This window comes from Rhea pennata, chromosome 22 (assembly GCF_028389875.1).
Source record: "Rhea pennata isolate bPtePen1 chromosome 22, bPtePen1.pri, whole genome shotgun sequence".
In the NCBI taxonomy this organism is placed as follows: Eukaryota; Metazoa; Chordata; class Aves; order Rheiformes; family Rheidae; genus Rhea; species Rhea pennata.
The window spans coordinates 3,040,159-3,060,570 of NC_084684.1; the positions used below are offsets into that span (position 1 = coordinate 3,040,159).

General features: G+C 43.6%; 1 protein-coding gene across 2 annotated transcripts; it reads right to left on the minus strand.

Moving 5' to 3' along the window:
- Positions 1 to 128: 128 nt before the first annotated feature.
- PLOD1 (procollagen-lysine,2-oxoglutarate 5-dioxygenase 1) lies at positions 129 to 18,131 on the minus strand. 2 transcript variants are annotated; one of them, XM_062593366.1, is made up of 19 exons: positions 17,931 to 18,131; positions 13,375 to 13,466; positions 12,708 to 12,844; positions 11,190 to 11,353; positions 10,670 to 10,782; positions 8,744 to 8,807; positions 7,860 to 7,957; positions 7,446 to 7,547; positions 7,205 to 7,336; positions 6,805 to 6,926; positions 6,223 to 6,327; positions 5,646 to 5,771; positions 4,724 to 4,865; positions 4,103 to 4,216; positions 3,758 to 3,823; positions 3,308 to 3,412; positions 2,772 to 2,918; positions 2,369 to 2,494; positions 129 to 2,142 (listed from the first exon to the last, which is right to left on the minus strand). In XM_062593366.1, the coding sequence occupies exons 1-19, from the start codon at positions 18,025 to 18,027 to the stop codon at positions 1,987 to 1,989; spliced, it is 2,208 nt and encodes a 735-aa protein (XP_062449350.1). In that variant the 5' UTR covers positions 18,028 to 18,131; the 3' UTR covers positions 129 to 1,986. The 2 variants fall into 2 exon arrangements, with proteins under 2 accessions (XP_062449350.1, XP_062449349.1); XM_062593365.1 differs by having other exon boundaries at positions 13,375 to 13,469.
- Positions 18,132 to 20,412: the final 2,281 nt, after the last annotated feature.

Sequence of the window (20,412 nt, forward strand, 5' to 3'; positions counted from 1 at the left end):
TCACGGGAGCTGTAGGCGGCGGGGGGGAAGCGCCTCCCCTGCCCCGCGCCGCGGGCGGGGAACCGCGCGGGCGAGGCAGCCACGCGCAGCCCTTCACGCGCGCAGGTTAAGGAACGACAACCCCTGCGGACGCCACCGTTTGGTAATGGTTTAATGCAAACTCCCCTGGTTGAAACTGTACATCTCGTGTGAAATACCAGAGCGCAGGAGACCCCGAACTAACTCCAGTCACCGCACGGAGCAGAGAAAAAAAACACAACGAAATGAGCTGAAAAATATGCTGAATAAATACATACACCTTTTCAACATCTTCTCAGTTATTGGCCTCCGAAGTCTCTTCCTTTGGTAACAGCATGTGAGTAATTTGATCGGGATGACAGTAACAAAAATTGTTAGTTAGACAATTTTTTACTTTTCAGTCTGATTGTCTCTGCTTGGATTTTTCTCCCTTTGGTGTGCATGAGTGTGTAGCATTCAAACAGACCTAAAAAGCACATGGAAAGCAGCAGAAAAGGGTCTGTGTCACTTTCCAGTCCATTCAAACTAAGATTCTCTGTCCAACCATACATGCCTAAAGCTGTGAGCAATTCTGCCAGTGTTAATGTGCCCAGTACTAGACGAAGTGTCTATAACTGACAATTAAATTAGATGGTAGAGTTTGGAAGCAGAGAGAAGTTAGATGAGGAAAGCTTTTTTTCTAAGAACAATTTCTGAGATTGATTCACTCCTTGTGAAATGTGCTAGTCTGGCAGACCCAGAAAATAGAAGTTTCTAGTAAGCAGATCACATAGACAATGACAGAAAAGGTTTCTCCTCGTTCTCCCTCTGATATACATAAACCATGATTCTATCCTAGATGGATTTTTATACCCACCAGTTCACCATAATCTCACGACACTTTCTAATCACACACTTTTATCAGCCTCGACCCCACTGCAGAAGTGTCTACAGTGGAGTATTTTCTCTGAGAATTTCAAATAATGGAAATGCTGAAAATTTATCTCTAACTACCAGAGAACAGTTGTTTTACAGTGATGGCTCATTCAAGTTAGATGCAAAGAAAATTATCAAAAAGATCTCTAAAACAGGAATGAGGTCATCAAAACCACTGCGGCCTCTGGATTGTTATCAGATGAATCAGAACTTTTGACAAACTTGATAATGGGATAGAGCTGAGCTGATTCAGCAATAAAGCCCTCCTGGCAGATCTAGTTCTCAGCCTTCCCTTTCTTACATTTTATCTACACATACTGACCTGGTCTGAATTTGTCTTCTAGCTGCAATAATAGAAGATAGGGAGGCTATCTTCTTTTTTTTCTTTTTCTTTTTTTCTTTTTCTTTTTCATCTCTTCAGCCTAATCTCAGAGGTAAAGTATAATAAGCATACCTTCCTTTAGCTAACCGAAAGCACCTAGGTGGCCACTGCTGCTGCTTTGAACTTTATGTTATTTTTCCAATGAATACAAAGAGGTAAGGAATCAGATGAATTTCAGGCTCTTGCTACTGAATTTCATCTGGTATTATATTTAACTGTTATGACTCCTGGAGCCAACTCCCTGACTGATTTTATATTTGGAATAGTGTCCAGAAATGATTCTCTAATGTCCATTCCTGTATATGCAGTGGATGGAAATGGGCTTCCAGCTACTTGGAGAGCTGGATTTCCAGTCCAAGAAAGCATTTCTGTAAAGCCAACCGAGAAGTGAAGTTTCAAGTAAATCACATTTCCAAGAAACAGTGGATGAGGAGAAGAATCAGAAATGAAGGCACAAAATCTCCTTCCAAATTCTACAGCAACGTTCCTAGATATTACCTGCAGTATCAGAGAGGGAGATCTTCCAGTAGTGGAGTCTTAAAATATCATTAAAAATCAATATCCAAATAGCTTTGATCAATGCCTTGGAGACTCTCAGTAGCATTCCCTGCTTCCACTCAAAATCAGCAGTGAGCGGGGCCAGGGAAAGATCCTTCTTGTGAAGCATGGCTCTAGGGGTCAAGAAAGGACACTGCGATATAACGGGTCCCTTTGGTGGTTGGAAGGCCTTCATGATAGTGCGTCAGTCGTCCTGGATGCATTAGGGTCCAGCCTTTCCGTGGAGCTCGAATGGAGCAATTGTAGCGCAGGAACCGGCAGCCTCCTCCCTGAGAGGAACAAAACAAGCGAGGCATTGGCTTGGTAAAAGCATGTCAGGGAAAGGATCTCTTCCATCTCCTAGAGGCCTTTCTGAAAGTGTGGAAAGGTGATCAGGGAATCTCTTGCCACGGTCATTAATTGCATTCCTTGGTGTGAAGACCCCAGATACAGATAAGGAAAGGGTCTACCAGAAGGCTGGTATCGCATGGTCTTGACACACCCACAAACACTTACCTCGTAGTCTATTCCAACTCGGTTCAGAGCAATGTTAATGGTAAAGGTGGAAGCATCATGATGAGGCATTAGAGAAGGCTGCTCATCAGGTTTGTAGCGAACTACAAAGGCTAGCTCAAACTGAGTCTGCAGGGGAGAAGAACAAAACACACACATGTTACAGGGCTACTGTATTTCATAGCTACTGAGCTCCAGGCATGGTGTTACATTTAAAGTTATTTCACTGCTAAGAGAGGAGAGACACAATAAGTCACGAGAATGTTCTCGCAAAACCGTGTATTTCCTGATGCATACTGCAGGGTCAGTTCCTCCATAATGGGAAACAGTATGCGTAGACGTAGAGGAACTTAGGGGCCTTTCCTTTACGCAGTCGCAATAGTAGGAGGTGCCAAGGTATACCTACCTTGGTATAGTATCCTGGGTACAGTTTCTCTGTGATGGGTGCAATATAGTCCAGAAGAAACTTATACCACTCTCTTTCAAAGCCAATTTGGTTCATGTGGATGTCAATAGTTGGGACATTCTCATATCCCCCTTGTATTCTGCTGTCCTGAAATTGAATCATCACAATATCCATAAGGATGGGCACCTTTGACTTCAAGTACAAAAAGCACTTATTTCTGGTAATTACAAATAAGATAAGGTTTATTCATCAGGAATTCCAAGCATTAATTAAACTCACAAGGTAGACAATATTACCATCAGAAGGGCTGAACATTGGAGCTCCAGAGGATACTACAGAGGACTCAGAAAAAACAATTCATGTATGAGAACATGTGCAAAATCACACAACTAATCAGGAGAAAAATTAGGACTACTGCCTCTAGTTTCATGGTTTAACCACTGGATCAAATGTCATCCTAGAGGAGACACTATTGCCACAAATACTCTTGGAAAACGGTACGACCTAGAAATCAAGAAGCTCCTGCTTCTTCTTACCGTATTGTCACCTGTGGACCACTGGCCATAATGTTCCATTTCTTCCACCAGCTCATCACATGCAGCCTCAGTGAATATGGGGAACCAGTAAACATCTGGGCAGGGCTGGAAAAAAGTGGACAGGTGAGAATGGCAGAAAAAAAGGCAGGTGCTTGAGAAAAAAGGAATTAAGCTAGATAGATAGTAGATAGGGTCAGATTAAGTAACTAAAATATTGAAGACAGAAATTTACCTTTCAATTCATGTGCCAACTTCTACTTAGAGACAGATGAACTGGTATTCTAAAAGAATGTTTTGGCCCTAAAAATACTTTCAATGTCTTGTTTCCTCTCAATCTGGAAGATTTTGAGGTAGTGCTGAGCTGCTTAATTCCGAGAATGAGAATGGTGATAATACAAGCATTCTGATGCTAATCTCCCATTCTGATGGATAAGAGCAACGTTTTCTTACCACTTCCACCAATTTCCCTTTCAGAGCTGCTGTGTAGTTTTCATGGATGTACTTTTCTCTCCAGTCCTGCAGTTAAAAGATAAGCAAACTAGTGACCTTTGTACAGCCTGGCTACAGATGCAATGAAAGGCCAGGCACTGCAGCAGCAGTATTTCACAGGCTTTGGAGAGTTAGATGTCATTGTGAGTCAAATAAACACTCTCCTTTCAAATTTTGTGACTGTGCTCCTCATCCCACCTGAGAGACATCATACAACAAAGCTGGGACCTTCCTTATCAGTGAATCTGATCATCAGATCTTCAGATACCATACTGCTAGGCCTACTGAGCATGCCGATTATCTCACCTCAGGATTGCTGAATATTTGCCAGAGATCATTGTGGAGATGAGTTGTCTGATAATTCTCCAGAGAGAGTATGTGTCCAAACTGATGCCGATTTGTCAAGTACATGAAGACTCCCTGCAGGACAAAGGGAAACAATCAAGCTGTTGTTCTCAAGACTCACATTCCTGTGAGCCATTATGAAATATAAGCACTGGACAGTTCTCCAGTGATGATAGCTCTAAGCTGTTTATCTACCAATTCTTTCTCCCATGAGCCTTCACTTTAATTTCCACTCTGGAAAGGTTACAGCCAGAGCTAGCAATCCTGTGCCTGTCATCAGCCAGAAATGGAAGCAGGAGCCCTAAGATGAGATTCTTCCTTTTTTCTCCTGCTGTCCCCATTTAAAACAGTTTTGGAAAGATCCAAGGACAAAAATGTGATCTGCATTTAATGGTTCTTGGCTCTGGGTGGTTTCACAGCAAGACAGAAATCCCCACTGTTCCAAGACTGTATAGAACCAAATAGTGCCAGTGTATCCCATCCCATGGCCTGGCAGAGATGAATGCCTTGAAACCACTTTATCTTGTCACCTCCACCGTGGCATGTAGTCCTCCACTGCCAGCTGCTTTCTCCCCAACTGACCTGATTCCGAACATTGTGGCAGAAAGCCATGTCAGCATCCAGCTTTCCGCTGTGGAAGAGATCTCCCTGGTCAAGCTCTGATCGCAGAGCATTGGCTTTAACCATGTAAGCACCACTGATATAGGGAACGTTCCAAAGTCCACTGAAATACAGAAGTAGGAGACTAAGACATGCAATAACAGTAAGAAAAAAAAGCAGTATTCAATGGGATGGCAGGCAGCACTGCAGTATCAGCCAGGCTAGTCAAAATGAGCTAACTCAGATCAGTAGGGAGAAACTATACCAACAGGAATTGTCATTCCAGGAAAAAAAAAGTTATATTGCCAGAGTTTTTAAACAGCACAGATCCTAGTCTGCTGTGAAAGCAATTAATTGCTACTGTGTGTTTCTGTTAGGGACATAAATAATGGCTTGAGCCTCTTCCCAGAGGGATCAACATAATGCTTTTCCAATGATTTAAAATAATTGAACAAGCCAGAAGTGTATAAGCTAATTTCCAGCATTTATTGTGCATACAGTGACCTAAAAAAAGGCTACTCAAGAATATAAATGAAACAACATTAATCTTTTGTGAATCTTTCATCCAAGGATCACCTACTGTTTTATGAAGACCATCTGATAAAGAAAGCTTTTATAGGACTTTAAGAATCACACTAACTATAATCTACAGGTGGGAAAACATAACATGAATAAAATTTTAGCAATTTCAGCTGTCAGAGCTCTCAACCCCTTACTTTGGTCATAGGGAAGTCTGCCTGACGTACATACGGTCTCTGTATAGAGGAGAACACATAGAAGGTTCCAAAGGGAACAGACTTCTCCCTTTTTATACACAAGCATAGTTGTGTTTGATGATCATGTGCAGCAGCAAGCTTTATATTTAAGGGATTCTATCAGTAAGAAACAATCTTTGTATACTCACACCCTCCGCCTTTGAACAATATCCACATAATCTTCTGAGCGGGCATAGTACCCATCAGGGCTCAGTGCTCCCCAGAAATTTGACCACAACTTCTCATGCCGACTTACCAGTGGGGCAATCACCAGCCTGTGAGCACAGAAGAAAAGGAAATTGCAAGACAGGATATTACTATAGGAATTAAAAAAAAAATTTACAAACCACGGAACTGTAAGAGTCAGATTCTCCCTCACTTACACAGCTGCTACTTCTACTAACCCTGGTGGAATAAAGGTCTTCTTAAGCAAGGGCAAATAATATCACAATCTTATATACATAACTGCATCCAGCAGCAGGTCTCCTAGAATCTGATTTGTTCTAGTTACTATATAAAGGCAAAGCTAGGGATGATTTGCATCCGTTGCCTAAAATTGAGGGATTGGCCACTACTATAAAAAAAGGACCAAATAAGTGGCATTTGCCGAACATTCCATCCCCAGAGTTCACCTAGCGCGTTACACATCTCACAGTGATAAAAGATCTCACCATATTCTCAACGTGAAACATGCTCAGTAAGGATTACACAGACCAAAGAACTCACTTGTTCTGTTCAATCAGGATCCTTAGAGTCTCTGTGTTCTTCAGAACAATGTCAGCATCCAAACTAAAGTAATAGTCACAGTCAGGATCCTTTCTGCACAAATCCCTATGGCCAGAGAGCAAAAATAGTCAGGTGAAATTTCTCCCAGGACAGAGTGAAAAAAAAGGACAGAACAACAAGATTTCCTCACTGCCTGGCCTAAGGATCTTCTTTTAGGCATTCAGAGAAGTCAAAATTCAGTTAAACCTAACAACCCAGAGGGCTATCACAGTAAAAGCTCATCAGCTTCAGTAGCCAATAGCACACACAAAGATTTAGCCAACACCACATTAAGCCAACTTTGTTTTCCCAGCACAAATGGGTACCAGCGGGTACCCATTTACAGTCGGCCCAAATCCAGACTGGAGCTCAAACTTATTGCTCTTGATCACAGCAAAATACTCTGCTACCACCTGACTGAAAGAGGATAAATATCTGCTTAACCATGATGATTTTTAAAAAAAAAAAAAAAAAAAAGACTGCCTTAGCTTGCCTGGACACAAGCTGACTCTGGTAGCCCGCAAGTTTGGCCTCTTCACTTACATGCCCAAGTTACGTGCCTCAGCATTCTCCACCTCATCGTCTGGGCCAATCACTTTAACGGCAAGATATTCTTTGCCATGCTTCTCAACAAATGAATCCACCTGTTCCAGGTGATGTTGTTCCTATGCCAAAAGAAAAATAAGGAAAAATAGGTGACAGGAGCTCATTCCAGGCTGCTCAGCCTCCTGTTCTTGAGAACGCCAAACCAGGTGAGCAGCAGCTCTTTCCATCTCTACCTCTTTACTGATGGATGGACCTATTTTATAGGTGCCTTTGCAGATAGTACTGCAGTTACAGAGCCTGGCAATCCAGTCAAAGATTACAAAGGTGATTAGGGTACAGTAGGAGGTAAGTATTTTCTTAGCATTTGCTAAGACCATGACAGGCCAACTTTACTTACATTGTTGTGAATGAAGAGCTGGATACGTTGTTTTGGATAACGGAGGTTACGAAGCCGTAAGAAGAACTGTGAGAGGAATGGAGTGGGTTGCTCGATGAAAATGCCAATCAGAATCAGAGGCAATGCATCATCCTACATTCAATGAGAAGCAGAGAGAGGTGGTGGCTCATGTACAACACTAGAAACACAGGGTACCATTTTAAAACCTGCCTTGAGTGCTTGGGATAGACAAAAGCTTTACCTTAAACCCTGTGAGGCTTCGCAGGCCTTCATCACACACAGTGCAGCCGGTCTCAAATGTCCATATTTGAGGAATGTAGTTTCCCAGGTAGTTCAGCTGCAGCTGCAAAAGGAAATTTGCCATGCTCCACCTACAGGGCAGGGGAATTTTTTTGCCTCCACCCCTGGTGTGAGATCAGATTCCATCAGAACTTCATTTACTTTCTTACTGGACTAAAAAGTCTGAAAAGCACAGCAGCCTGACAGTCTAAGAACAAGCTGATCTTGTAACAAGACCCATCTTGCTGCTATGGCCTTGGACCATGGATGCAGCAAAAGTCAGTATGTGGGAGGACAGTAGCCTGATACACTCAAGCACAAAAGGTCACTTTGCAACAAACTCATACCAAACCTTTCTCTCAGGGCTCCTGCTTACCTTGGTGGGTCCATTTCCATGAATCACCACAGGCAGAGTGTCGTACAACAAGTTTCTTGCTCTCACTTGTGCATTTTCAAATTTCAGAACAACCTCATCTGGAAATCACATTGCCGTGACATTATCAGAAGGCTTTTATTAATAATTAGCAACACAATGCCTTGTTCCTACAAAACAATGGCTAGAAGATGAAAGCATGGACCCAGACAGCCATACAGAAGTAGTTTGAGGACTACAGACTATATCCAGAAAAGAGAGAAAATGTTCAGAATAGTAAACTTATTCAGGTTTAAGCTCCAGTCTTTCATTCTTATAATAAGCACAGGAGCCAAAAACTACATTGCCTTATCATTTTTTACCTGATTGAAATAAATAAGAGTTGAAGCAAGACAGTAAATGTAGAAAAGGTGGATCATATTAGCCAGACCTAGAGTAATCAGCTGTTCAGAAGTCTGGTCTGGGTCAGTGAGTACTCACTGCCGTGTCTGGTTGCATCTCAACCTCTATGTCATTCCAGACATCGTTCTGATGTGGAAAGAGAGGCAGGCCCTAGGCAGCGTTGTGTGTTATTACTTGCAGTGAAGTCCCTCCCAGTTTCAAACCCCAAGGCTAATACAATCTGACATGCTTGGAGTGGCAAGGTGTAAGATGGAAAACCTGACCTACATTCTCCCAAATGAAGACAGAATTACAGTCAGAACCTAGTTGGTTGCAGTGGAATAGCAAATAAATCTCAGGATGCTGGCAGAGACTTTTTACTGGGGCTTGTTTTTCAGGGACAGGAATTTCTGATATTTAATCCCTTCAACCACATCACAGCTTTATTTCTGGTGTCAGGTTTCAGTTGCATTCCAAGGAGAAATGGGCCTCTTCTTCCATCTCACCTAATGCTCCATTCAGGTTCTGGAAGATACGGCTTCTTTGGTCTAGGCTGATGTTGATACTTTCCTTTAGAAGAGTGAGATAAATAACATTAATTACAACACAAGCAGACACCCACTCTTTACATGTGACAGACTCTATGCTAATTAAAGATACATCACATTCTTGTAATCATTTTCATACTCTCCATGCCCTGAAGCCTAAAGAACTCCTAGTTAATCCTCATTTTCATTTGAATTTCAAACAATTCACTACTTCTAAAACAGTTTAAACATGTTATATTAGACAAAACTATATGAATAAACATTTCTAAACATCTGGGAGTGCCAACATTGCAGAAATATGTAGCATATTAATGAAGCACTCTCGCACCACAGTCATATAAAACCTGTGTATAATATGCAGGAATGCCAAGACAGCAAAAATAACTGCTTTGAAGGCAGTTTCTTGCCATCTATCCACAGGGCTAGAGTTACTCCAAATATTGCCCCAGGTGCCAGTGTCAAACCAGAACACAGCAAGAGTGTAAGGCCACCTCCCGTGTGGGTCAGTTGTCTCCCTGCTGAGCAAGGGGGTTGGACTAGATGATCTCCAGAGGTCCCTTCCAACCTTACTGATTCTACGATTCTATGAAATGATAATCAGTGTTTGCTATCCGTATCTCTTTGGGAAAGCCAGACTTGCTGGAAACAAGATCTTGTGCAATCTCTGTTTTTATCCCCTGCTGCAAGTCACATTCTAACTAGATTTTTGTCACACAAAAAAACAAGCTCTGACTTAACAGAGCTCAGTGTCCCTCCAGGCGTCTATTAAGATTGATTACTGGAAAGGACAGCAGGGTGCTAACATCCGGTGTCTGAATGCCAAGTCAGTGGAATTACTCAGCCTTTGTGTGGCACAGGGCCAGAACTGCAGATGAGAATATTAAAGGAGCTGTTGATGTTAAAATATCACAAGCCACACTCAGCCTTGAGGAGGTAAAAAATTGCAAACTTTTTAAACTTTTTTTTAAAACTAAAAAACTTCTCTAACCAGTCTGAAGACATTTCCCTATTTTTAATGATTCCCCCTGAGTTTACTGTTACAATTTCACTTCTTAGTTCTCATGCATTTGTTGCACCCCTCACGAACAGCCCGCACTGTGTTACATGCAGCCGGGCAAGGATAACGGAAGTGGAATCACCCTGTGGGATGGATTAATGCATACCACAGTATGACACATGGTGTTGGAACATATGATGCTTCCGGGGTCCACTCCAGTCTTCAGTATGACGTTATGTGGTATGCTACACAGGCTAATGCAATTCTGAGGGCCAAGTCTGGGGGTGTTTGTTGAAGGCAGTGGCAGCCTCTTTGTTGCAGCAGGGCTACCTAATGTGATACCTATGATCCCTGTCCTGTGATACATCAGTAATTACAAAGCTGTGAACCTCTGTCCCTTGCATCACCTCAAATCTGCTCAGGCCTCATCTGCCCCGTACCTATAACGTACTTAAGTGCTAAGTGGTATATCTCTTAAGTTAGTGCTGCAGTCTGCAGGGAAGTTTGGATTTCACATCCCCGGGAGGAGACTGATTGGTTCCATTAAATGGACAGCTTTAAACATCAACACATACATACATTAGCATGAGTTTACAATGACACTTATTTTAAGATACTTGTGTTCCTAGTCAAATTTTAAGCCTACAGGTAAAAACTGCTAGTAACAGAACAAAAGGTGTGGTTGCTAGAATGCAAATTTGCCCAAGAGAAATAGATAATGGGAATACTAGTGGCCTCTTCCATGTAAGACCGCCGGAGCAGTCATTACAGGGCAACATACACATAGTTAACTTCTTTTACTGTCAGGAGGGATGCTGCATGGAAACGGCTCAGCCGCAATGCTTCTCAAACAATTCCTCCTAACACCAAAATTCAGGTACACTTACTCTTTTTTCTGGATCCAAGAATACAGTGGTATAAAAGAGCTGGTCACTGTCATCGTCTTTTCCCTTCCAGTCCTCCACAAGCTTGTTCAGGTTTGGAGCATAGCCTATGAAGCCTGCAGGTATAAGGATAAAGAGAAACACAATATTTCGATATAGACAACCCCAAAAGGAAAGTACTCACACATATACACACTCACTTCTTTCACACAAAATCTTATTCTACCCTGTGGTGCAGCAGAGACACATCAGCTTTCAGTGAAAGCATGTATAAATCTCCCTTCCCAGCATGGAATGACACTGGAATAGAACTGTTAATCTTCAGCGTCAGAAAAGCTCAGATATCCATCCCCTGAAAAATCAATTTCACTGCAAATAGTTAGCAGGTTCCTTTCCTCTAGATGCGATTCACAGTTGTGACCCTTCCTGCAGGTAAAATGAGCACAGTTGGTCTCTCTTTCTCCCTCTCCCTCTCCCTCTCCCTCTCCCTCCCTCTCTCTCTCTCTCTCTCTCTCTCTCTTACCTCCAGAGCCCAGAAAGCGCTTTCCATCTCGCACCTGAGGGTACTTGGCTTCCAACTTTCTGTCAGGATAGATGTAGTTCTCTGCTGAGAAGACAACTTTGCTCTTGGCTTGTTTGAACTTCTTCAGCAGCTCTGTGGGGCCTGATGCAAAGAGCACATCATAGCTAGAGTAAAAAACAGACAAAGAAGGACAGAAATGAGTAGAATTAGGAAAACAGGTCAGTGAGAAAAGCAACTAGAAATGGATTAATTTAGATTCCCCTCCTTTTCATTCTGCTTCAAAATATTCTATTTTTGTCGTAATTACAACTAAAGTGCACTCTTATTCATAGAGTGAAAGATGTTACTTAGAAATTAACAGGAAACACAGACGGATCTCAAGAATCCAGACAGCCCTTTGATTGTCTAAAAGCTGGATCAAACAGGTTTACACTGCCCCAAGGGAAGTCACTTTAAATATTTTTAAGCATTTCCACTGCTGGAGATTCCACAGTGTCTTGAGGCAACCTATTCCTACGCTTAGATGCTCTTAGTTTTAGAAAATTTTCACCAATAACAAAACCAAGTCTTCCAAGTTGAAAAACAGACTGATCTCACCTTGTTTTTCCACCCTTTGAAATTGTGAATCACTGATGTCCTCACTCTCTGTGACTACCTTTCACTTGTCGGAAGAAAGATTTATTTTGGCACTCTTTTGTATCCACACTCCTTCTTTCTAGACTAAAAAAAACCCCACAGGTAATGCTTTTTACATCTTTTGGCATCTTGCCACTCTCTACAGAGCTCTCTGCAGTTCTTCAGAGGTAGGGACCTAGGCTGGAAACCAGTCCCTGGATACTGGATTCCAGTCATTGTCTCCTCAGTACTGAGCAGAACTGACTAATTCCCAGTGCTCCCAAAATGAAATCTGCATTCTTTGCAAGACATTTGCATACTTCAAACTAATTTGTGGTAAGTGAAAACGTTGCTCATTCTAGAGATGAATCATTCCCTACCTTTTTAAATACACGTAGACAGAGAGCTGCAAAAGATGATCTCCCTGTCATGGCAGCTAGAGATATACACTTATATTCTAGCCTTGCTTGTTTCTGAGCACACTAAAAGGCATTGAGACTCGAACTCATCATTTTCCCTCTTCACATTTCTCTGGCCAACTAATTGTATTGCAGTCTGCCTCACAAATAATTCCACCGAAAAAAAATGCCTAGATCCACAGAACTTGTCTGTCTGTTCTCTGGAGAAAGAGGCAGCCAAATTCCACCCTGGCAGAAACAGGTATAATGCTATCAACTTTATACAAGAGTTGGAATCAGCCCATTGTCGTCAAACCCTCCCAGCTGCCACGGATGCAGCTCACCCCAACGCTTAGGAGACTACTGAGAATTCAGAGGGAAAAAATGCAGGAGATCTGGACCCAACTTTCACAAGCAATTACTTCACAGTTATTTTCTTCTTAGTAAGAACCTGTCCAAACAGCCCTATAATTCAGTTCATGGCAAATTCTTTCAAATCCCTTACCTTTCTATGAAAAGGATGATCAAATCTTCCTTATCTGCATAATCCTTTAAAGCTGATTTCAAGAGACGGACCTTCTGCCCACCTCCTGCTGGCTTCTTATCATCTCCACCCTGCCACTCCTCATCCAGCCCCAGCACCTAAAGGAGACAGGCAAAAGGTCTGCTGAACAGGTCATTTTCCCAGTGAGATTTACAGAAAGGGATCAGAACTCATAGTCCTGATTACTTCCAGTACAAATCATAACAACAACAAAAAAATCTCAGGATGGAGGCACTAGCCATATATGCCAGTCTTTGAACTCTCCTCTGAGATGGAGAGTCAGAGTAACATACAGCACAGTAAAAAAGCACTCTCAGCAAGAGTGACAAGAACTTCCCACTTCATACCATTATGTCTCAGCATTGCAGTGCAAATTTGTCTTGGGGCTCCCTTGAGCAGGAGCCATGGATCTGATCTCAAGCCACTATTGGGGATGGCATAAAAAAAGACTGCTGCAGAAATGCCAGCTGCCACTGTATCTCTCAGACAGCTGAAAGGGCACATCCTCTCCTGGGTTTTTGTTTCATTACTGTGTGGTTTTATCCAAGTCTTATCCATTCCACACTCATAGGAGTGCTCATTCCAAAATTCCCTTTCACCAACTGCTACTGAGGCTGTTGGCCATCACCTTGACTTTGTAGTTGAAGAACTGGGCTGATCTTCTGAAGCGTCTGAATCCCTCATTTTGCTTGGTGGCAACAGTAAGAACGAGCAGGTTTTCTGCTTGCAGGAGAAAGCAAAAGAGAAATATGATGAGCTTGCTTGTTTTCACAGCCCACTGTTCCATATTTAACAAAGAGGCTTTATTACCAGACACTGAGCCAAAGTAGGAACTGTTATTCTTAAAGGTACTTGACAGATTTGACAAAGAGAGGTCATTAGGAGAAAAACTCATCCCTTGAGAAGTGACTTTCCCCATATCACACTTCAAGTTAGTCATGAAATCAGGAATAGAACCCAGGAGTCCCAATTTTCACTTGAAAAGCCACTGCTGTTCATGGACAGAGGTTATGTCTGCTTTGTGTAACATTGACAGCTGTCCAGGTTCATTTTAAATCAGGTAAAGGAGGAAGTCAAGCCATGAAGCAACCACATTCTGCTAAGAAGCAAACACCTTCTCTAGACTGTACAATCTTAAGCAGTATAGGTGCTCTCACTGCCCACAAAGCTTCAGCTCAGGAAGAAAATCAGCTTCAAATTCCAGTTATTTGCTACCTAGAAAAAAAAAAGATAGTATGGAAGCAGACAGTGTTTTACTGGAGTAACTAAGTACCATACGGGACAGAACATCATAAAGACACCCAGAACTTTCAGTGTTTGACTGAAGAGCCCCAAACTAACTGCAGTGCAACTAAGGCTGTTCCTTTGCCTCGTACTTGTGCAGCAGAGATTAGAACTTGGTCCTGGGTAAAAAATGGGGAAAATATGAATTGCGGTATGAGCTGGAAAAATAAAACACAATTTATTGAATGTTTTTCTTACCCTGCTAGTACAAGCTACAATACTTAAGTTTGAAGAAAATTAAACTTGAAGATAAAAAATAGAACTACTATAAAATGCCCATTTAGAAGCCACGTATTTAGTGCAGTTGGCTTCCTGTCCCCATAGAGTTGCACTCAACACTGACCAGGTGTGAAGACCACCAAAATTAGGCTGAATGTTATTCTCATGTAGCCCTCTCTATTCATGTAGCCCTCCACGGCTGCTCCAATTTTCTACTGTGTTCCACAGATGTTTTCCAGATTTTTCCATACATACACAATGTGAATTTACTTCTGCCATCGCTTTCATTAAGATTCCCTCCCCCCAATCTTGTCCCTAAAAAATGATACAGTTAAATCTTGAAGTTCTCTTTCAGAAGTTTCTCCAGGGTACCACTGGAATATGAATTTTATGTGGAGGCCCTGATTTCTCTTTTGCAATGATTAAATGCTCTACTTCATCTTAATACCTTTATTTCAGTAGGAATTTGTATAGGCTCTGGCAACACTGTGTTTAAATACAAATCCTGCCATCCAGTTGTGACATTGGAAAATACCAGGAATAACTGAAAGGACATTTTCTTGGCCTGAGTAGGCTCCACTTGGAACAATGAATTTTTCAATGGATGTACCAGATGTATCTTCCTAGTGTACCCAAACTGATACTCTGGGCATGTAGAGTCCAGATAGGCGGGATCTAGGAGCTGGAATCCTAGATAGACCTGACAAGGGTATCAAAAGTAAAACAAAAAGAGTAAGACTAGAAGTTAGGAAATAAGATGTTCCCAAAGACAAATCCTTTTCTGCATCAGAATAAACAGGATAAAGAAGGAGAGATTGAGAGAAGCCTGTAAAAGGTCAGAGATAACTGTATTTTGTTAGACATTCATGCAGACAGACAAAGGACTGACAAACAAAAGAATCTGAATCCTGTGTTAAGTTTAATTTCTGAAGGCAGATTTTTAGCTTCATAAAGTGCATTCCTAATCCAGCTCCTTCAGCACACTCCAGTTACTTGTGTCCTGTCTAGTCACAGGGTGCAAACAAATCAACAAAATATGAATGTCCTCAGGGAATACGTAAAAGCCATTAAAGTTTCTAGCCATATGATGGCATGCAGAAAACCATGGAAGCCTGACCAGGTGTCTCTGAGCTTACAGTTTCTGAGAAGGTGGAAATCATACTGCCAGGGAAGAGGGGGCAAACGTGGGCTTGCCAGAGAGAAAAGACAAGTATCAACTACTACTACCTGAAAAGGGAGGAGAAAGCTTATGATAAGGATAATAAAAGAACAGAATGATGATAGCCTGGCTGCTACACAATTACTTCAGCCTGAATTCTGAGGATTCTAAGGAATGACGTTAAATAAATCAGGAATTAATTTTCATGCCAGCACCTCAAGAAAGCAATGAACTGTTTATATGGTGTTTAATATGACTGCCAGAAGTTTGCTGGACCAGATGAGAGCAAAAGGCTCCAATGGATGAACAGGAAGTGGTGTCCTATTTCTAAGACTGAAAAGGTTTCACTGTGCAGCATGTGAACTCTCAGGAGCATGGCAAAGCCAGCACGGAGACAACAATCTCCCCCAGGCAGAATTCCTCCTTAAAGACTCCCTTCGCATTACTGATTTGCAAGGAGCTCAGTTTCTGTTCTGAGAAGTCTCTGCAGTAGCGAGAGTTTTCCATCCCAAGAGACACTCCTTCAGTCCAGTACTGGAAGTGCTGTGCTGAGCTGTGCTGCCTCAGCTCCTTCCCCTTTCTTCTTAACCCTTTTTTCTCTTTCTCAAAGTTCTTGCTGAAGACTGGAGCAGCTTATAGGCATTTCCAGAGACAGAGCAGTAAACTTTTCTAATTTCTATTTTTTTGGCTTCCATAATAAATGAACCTTTTCATCTATTTTTTTAACTATTGTATTCTTTTGCCACTCTATCAATGTGCATGTAGGCATCTTTCTTCAGATACAAATCACACAAAACAGATTGGCAGCTTGGAGGCAGTGGAACTCTTACCAGTTTACACCAGTTGAACACCTGACATACAACCTCCACCACAAAAGGATCTTTCTGATCAGGGCAAGACAATCAGTAGCACATGAAGGCATTTTTAAACCTCCAAAAGCAAGTTTATGCTTCCTAATCACCCACACCACGTTACTTTTCATATGTGGAAATGGTAGTTCATTTTGTTAAGCTGCCCCCCCTAGACATGCTGACTCCTTGGGTCCTGCTGACAATTAGAAATGTAAGAAATATATTTAATAATGGTATGACTGCAAAATACGAACACAGCATGGTTCAGCAAAGCAAGTACTGTACTAGGGAGCTCGACTCTATTGCTAGCTTTGCTCTGCTGGTGGAAGTCAACCTTGCTAGCTCTCTATTTTTCTATCTGCAGAACAGTAATAAATGACATATACCACTTGTGAAGTTCTTTGAGCACTACAGATGATTCTGTACAGACAATGTATTAGTACAGAGACTTAACTGATATCAGCATCACAATGAAATGATTGAGTAGGAGGGTTTTTTTAAGAAATTGGTAAGAAGTAGTGATGAGTTCAGTAACAAATATTAGTTATTTACTTCCGCCCTGACTCCACAGGGAAAGCTCACTTGCAGCTGCATTTCTGAACAAGGGATGAATTTATCCCTAGGCTGTGCCTTGGGAAATATTATTGTGCGGCTTCCTGGTAAATAACATATAAGAAAATAACATTAATACTAAAAAATCAGTGCACAGTTTAGTAGTGGATAATATAATCTCTTCATTAAGCTTACATTTACCAGAGTTTTGAGGTTTTTTTGTAATAATTTAATTAGAAGTACAAATAATTATGTTTAGAGCTTTTGCAGCAATCTGAAAGAACTTTTAAGAGAGAAGACAGGTATCATTTTCTCATATTACATATCAGGAAGCTGAAACACAGAAAAAGTAACTTATTTTTTCTTACTGGAAGTGAGCAACTGAACTGGAAAATAATTGATTCCAAATTCCTTTTCCTACGCAACACACCTCACTGTCTTTTCCCAAAGTGGGCCCCAAAAGTTTGTTAAAAGCATGAAAGATATGAGGTGCATAAGAAAGGCAGGATGGCACACAGAGGTGCATTTCTTACTCGTGTTTGTCTAACAGTTCTCTTACATGCAGAAATACTACTGCTTAGTTATGCCTAAAGAATTCCCCTTCCTACTCTTCAACAGACACATTTTAACTTATATTAAAGGTGATTATAAAAGCATCAAACTAGTTAAAAAAATATTATAGGTAACAAAATGAAGACCCCTCTTAATTGCTGCTTCTCTCATGAAGGCAGAAATAATTACCTAAACATCTAAGCAGAATGACAGCGTGCAAACCCTTTTGTCAATCTAGTTGATCTTTGGCAGCTTCCCTATTCCTCTGCTGTTCTACCAACTAAATTACTCTTGAGAGCACGGGCCAGCCATACGTGTGAGGATAAAATAATGTTATCTTGGGAGCGCCGTGGCTCTCTGGGAGCAGCGTGCCAGCTTTGGGATCCAATGCGGTCCGATGCACCCTTGAGCAGTTAAACTCTTGAGCAGGTTAAGCTCAAAAGCGGCAAGGGCAGACCCAGGCGGGTCGCAGCCCGAGCGGCCGCCAGCCCTGCGTCGGGATGAAGCGGTGCCCGAGGCTCCCGCCGCCCCCCGCAGCCGCGAGTCCCCGCCGCGGACCCCCGTTACCTTCCTGCCCGCCGCCGCCGCCGCCCTCGGCCCCGAGCAGCGCCAGCACCGCGCAGGGCAGCGGCAGCAGCAGCAGCAGCAGCGCCGGCGGCACCATGGAGGCCGCCGCTTCCCCGCCGGGAGCCGCCGCGGGAGCCGATTCGCACCGGGCGCGGCGCCGCTCCGCACGGACCCCACGGCCGCAGGAGGCTGCGGGGCTGCCGGCGCCTCTGCCACGCACCAGCCCCGCCCGGCGGGGGCGGGCGGCGGCCGCTCCTCCTCCTCCTCCTCCCGGCCCCGGCCTGGGCCCCGCGCGGGGCAGCGTCGCCCGTGGGCGCAGCCCGTGGCTCGGCCCTCACCTGCGGCGCGGGGCCTCGCTGCCGGCGGCTGTGCGGGCTGCAGCCCCGGCCCGGGGGCCCCGGGCACGGAGCCGCCTTCAGCAGCGGCTCCGGGCGGCCTTCGCGGCGCCGGGCTGCAGTTGGCCGGGGCGGTCCCGAAGCGCGGAGAGCAGAGAGAAACGCATTACGCACAGCCGGAGGCCCCTACTAAATACTGCTTTCCACCCGTCTTTTCACATAATGTGCTTCCCCGTGGAACACAAAATCTGCTGCAGTTTTGTTTCCTATAGTGAGTGCTTTTCTTCAGCTACATATACTCTGTATCTATCACAACCATCCGTTTCTCCTCGTTGGACTGGGTTTGCTTGCTCTACCCTGGGTGACTTACATGTGCACATTTTGTACTTTTTTCTTTTTGCCTAACTTCAGTAAATAAGCAAAATAAAACTATCTTACAAAATTGCACTAGTTTTAAAAAATTTGGGGTTTATGGCCATTTTTATATTGCAGTAAAGGTATGAAGTAGATGCAGGGAAACACTTTAGAGCCTGCAGAACATCAGATGAGGAGCTGCTTTGGATATGTACCTTATTTGAGGCCTAAAGCAAAATATTATTTCTACTTAAATAGACCACTTAATGAACTGGAGGTATGGAACACACAGCTGGAAACACACAGGAAGTGTCATTGTATGAACATCTGGATAGTCTACCCTCATTGCAGAATTCAGTTTGAATAAAAAGCTCGGCTGTGTAAGCTGAGGCTGAAGTCTACTATTTTCTGCCAGCAAACTACCTCTTGAATGCAGTAGAAATCACAGAAATTATACGATTTCATTTTTCAGGAAAAAAAGAAGGTAGGATCTCAAAACGTTAAGCACATGTGAGGAGAAAGAAGGGTCACACGTAACTATGTGTAGTATTTTCCATACTTCATATTAACATCCTCTCAAAGAACTACACTTTTTTATATGTTTGTTCAATGAGAATAAGCTCAAGTGCATACAAAGCACTTTTGTTTCCATTCCCTCTGCCCAAGACACGTATTCCCTTATAATTATCAAGCGATCAGAATAGCCTCACGCTCAAATGCTGTACCTGCAGGCAACAATCTCAGGGAACACTAGCTCTCTCTAAGATGATGATTTCACGAAACTTCCTTTTTTCAAAGATGCCAGTTTCACTAAATAAAAAGAAATGAAAAAATAATTAAAAAGATTATTTCATTTCAGATTTCTTCAGTACTTCCTAGACCAGGACAAGCTGCTGACAACTCTTTAGCAGCCTCTGTGATTTAAGGGGGGAGCCACAACAAACCAGCTCAGCCTCTCGCCTTCAAAACTCAGGCTGAGATTCAATCTGGAGTTTTACAAATTGCAAGTTTCTCATTTTAAGAGAGTTGCACCTCTCTGATCTAAAATGAAAGCTTTTTTTGCGCACTTAAACTCATGAATGCATCGTTGTTTATACTGCTTCCCTCAGACTGTCCCTATTTGGCGGCCGTTTGCATTCTGTAGCTTTGCCAACCCAGCCAGCGTATTCTCTTCCCACGTTTGCACGGCTTTGCGCGCGCTGCCTGGAGCTGGCCGCCTCTCGCAGCAGCTGCCAGTGCAGATGTTCCTGCGAGTACGTGCAACACGTGCTCCGAGCCAGGCGGCCGCTTCCCGGACACTCCAGACGGGCGAAGCTCGGTTTTCAGAGCAGCCTCACGGCACGCCAACACCTGGGGGAAAACACCGGCTTTAGCGAAGGGTGCAAGGCACCAGATTTCACCCGTTTTCTCGCGCAGACCCCAGCGCGCCTCCCCCCCTAAGGAAAACCAAGCAGCTCCCTCAGAGGCGGCCGCAAGGAGGCCGGACGCGCGCAGCTCGCTGCACACAGCCGTCGCGGGCTGCCTCCATCTTTGGCCCCCTTTCCCGCGCGGTTGGCGGGCCCCGGCCACCGGGGCGCTTCACCCCGCACCCCCCAGGCACAGCGTTTCGGCACGGGGGGGGCCAAACGTCCCCTCAAGGCCTGTCACAAGGTCCAGGAGGCCCCGGGCGGGGCGAGACGCGGGCGGCGGCGCCGCCTCACGCAGTTGGGGGGGGGGGAGGGGGGGGGCGGCGCCGTCGCGCAGCGCCGCGGCGGCGCCTGAGGGGGCGGCGCCGTCGCAAAGCGTCGCGGCGG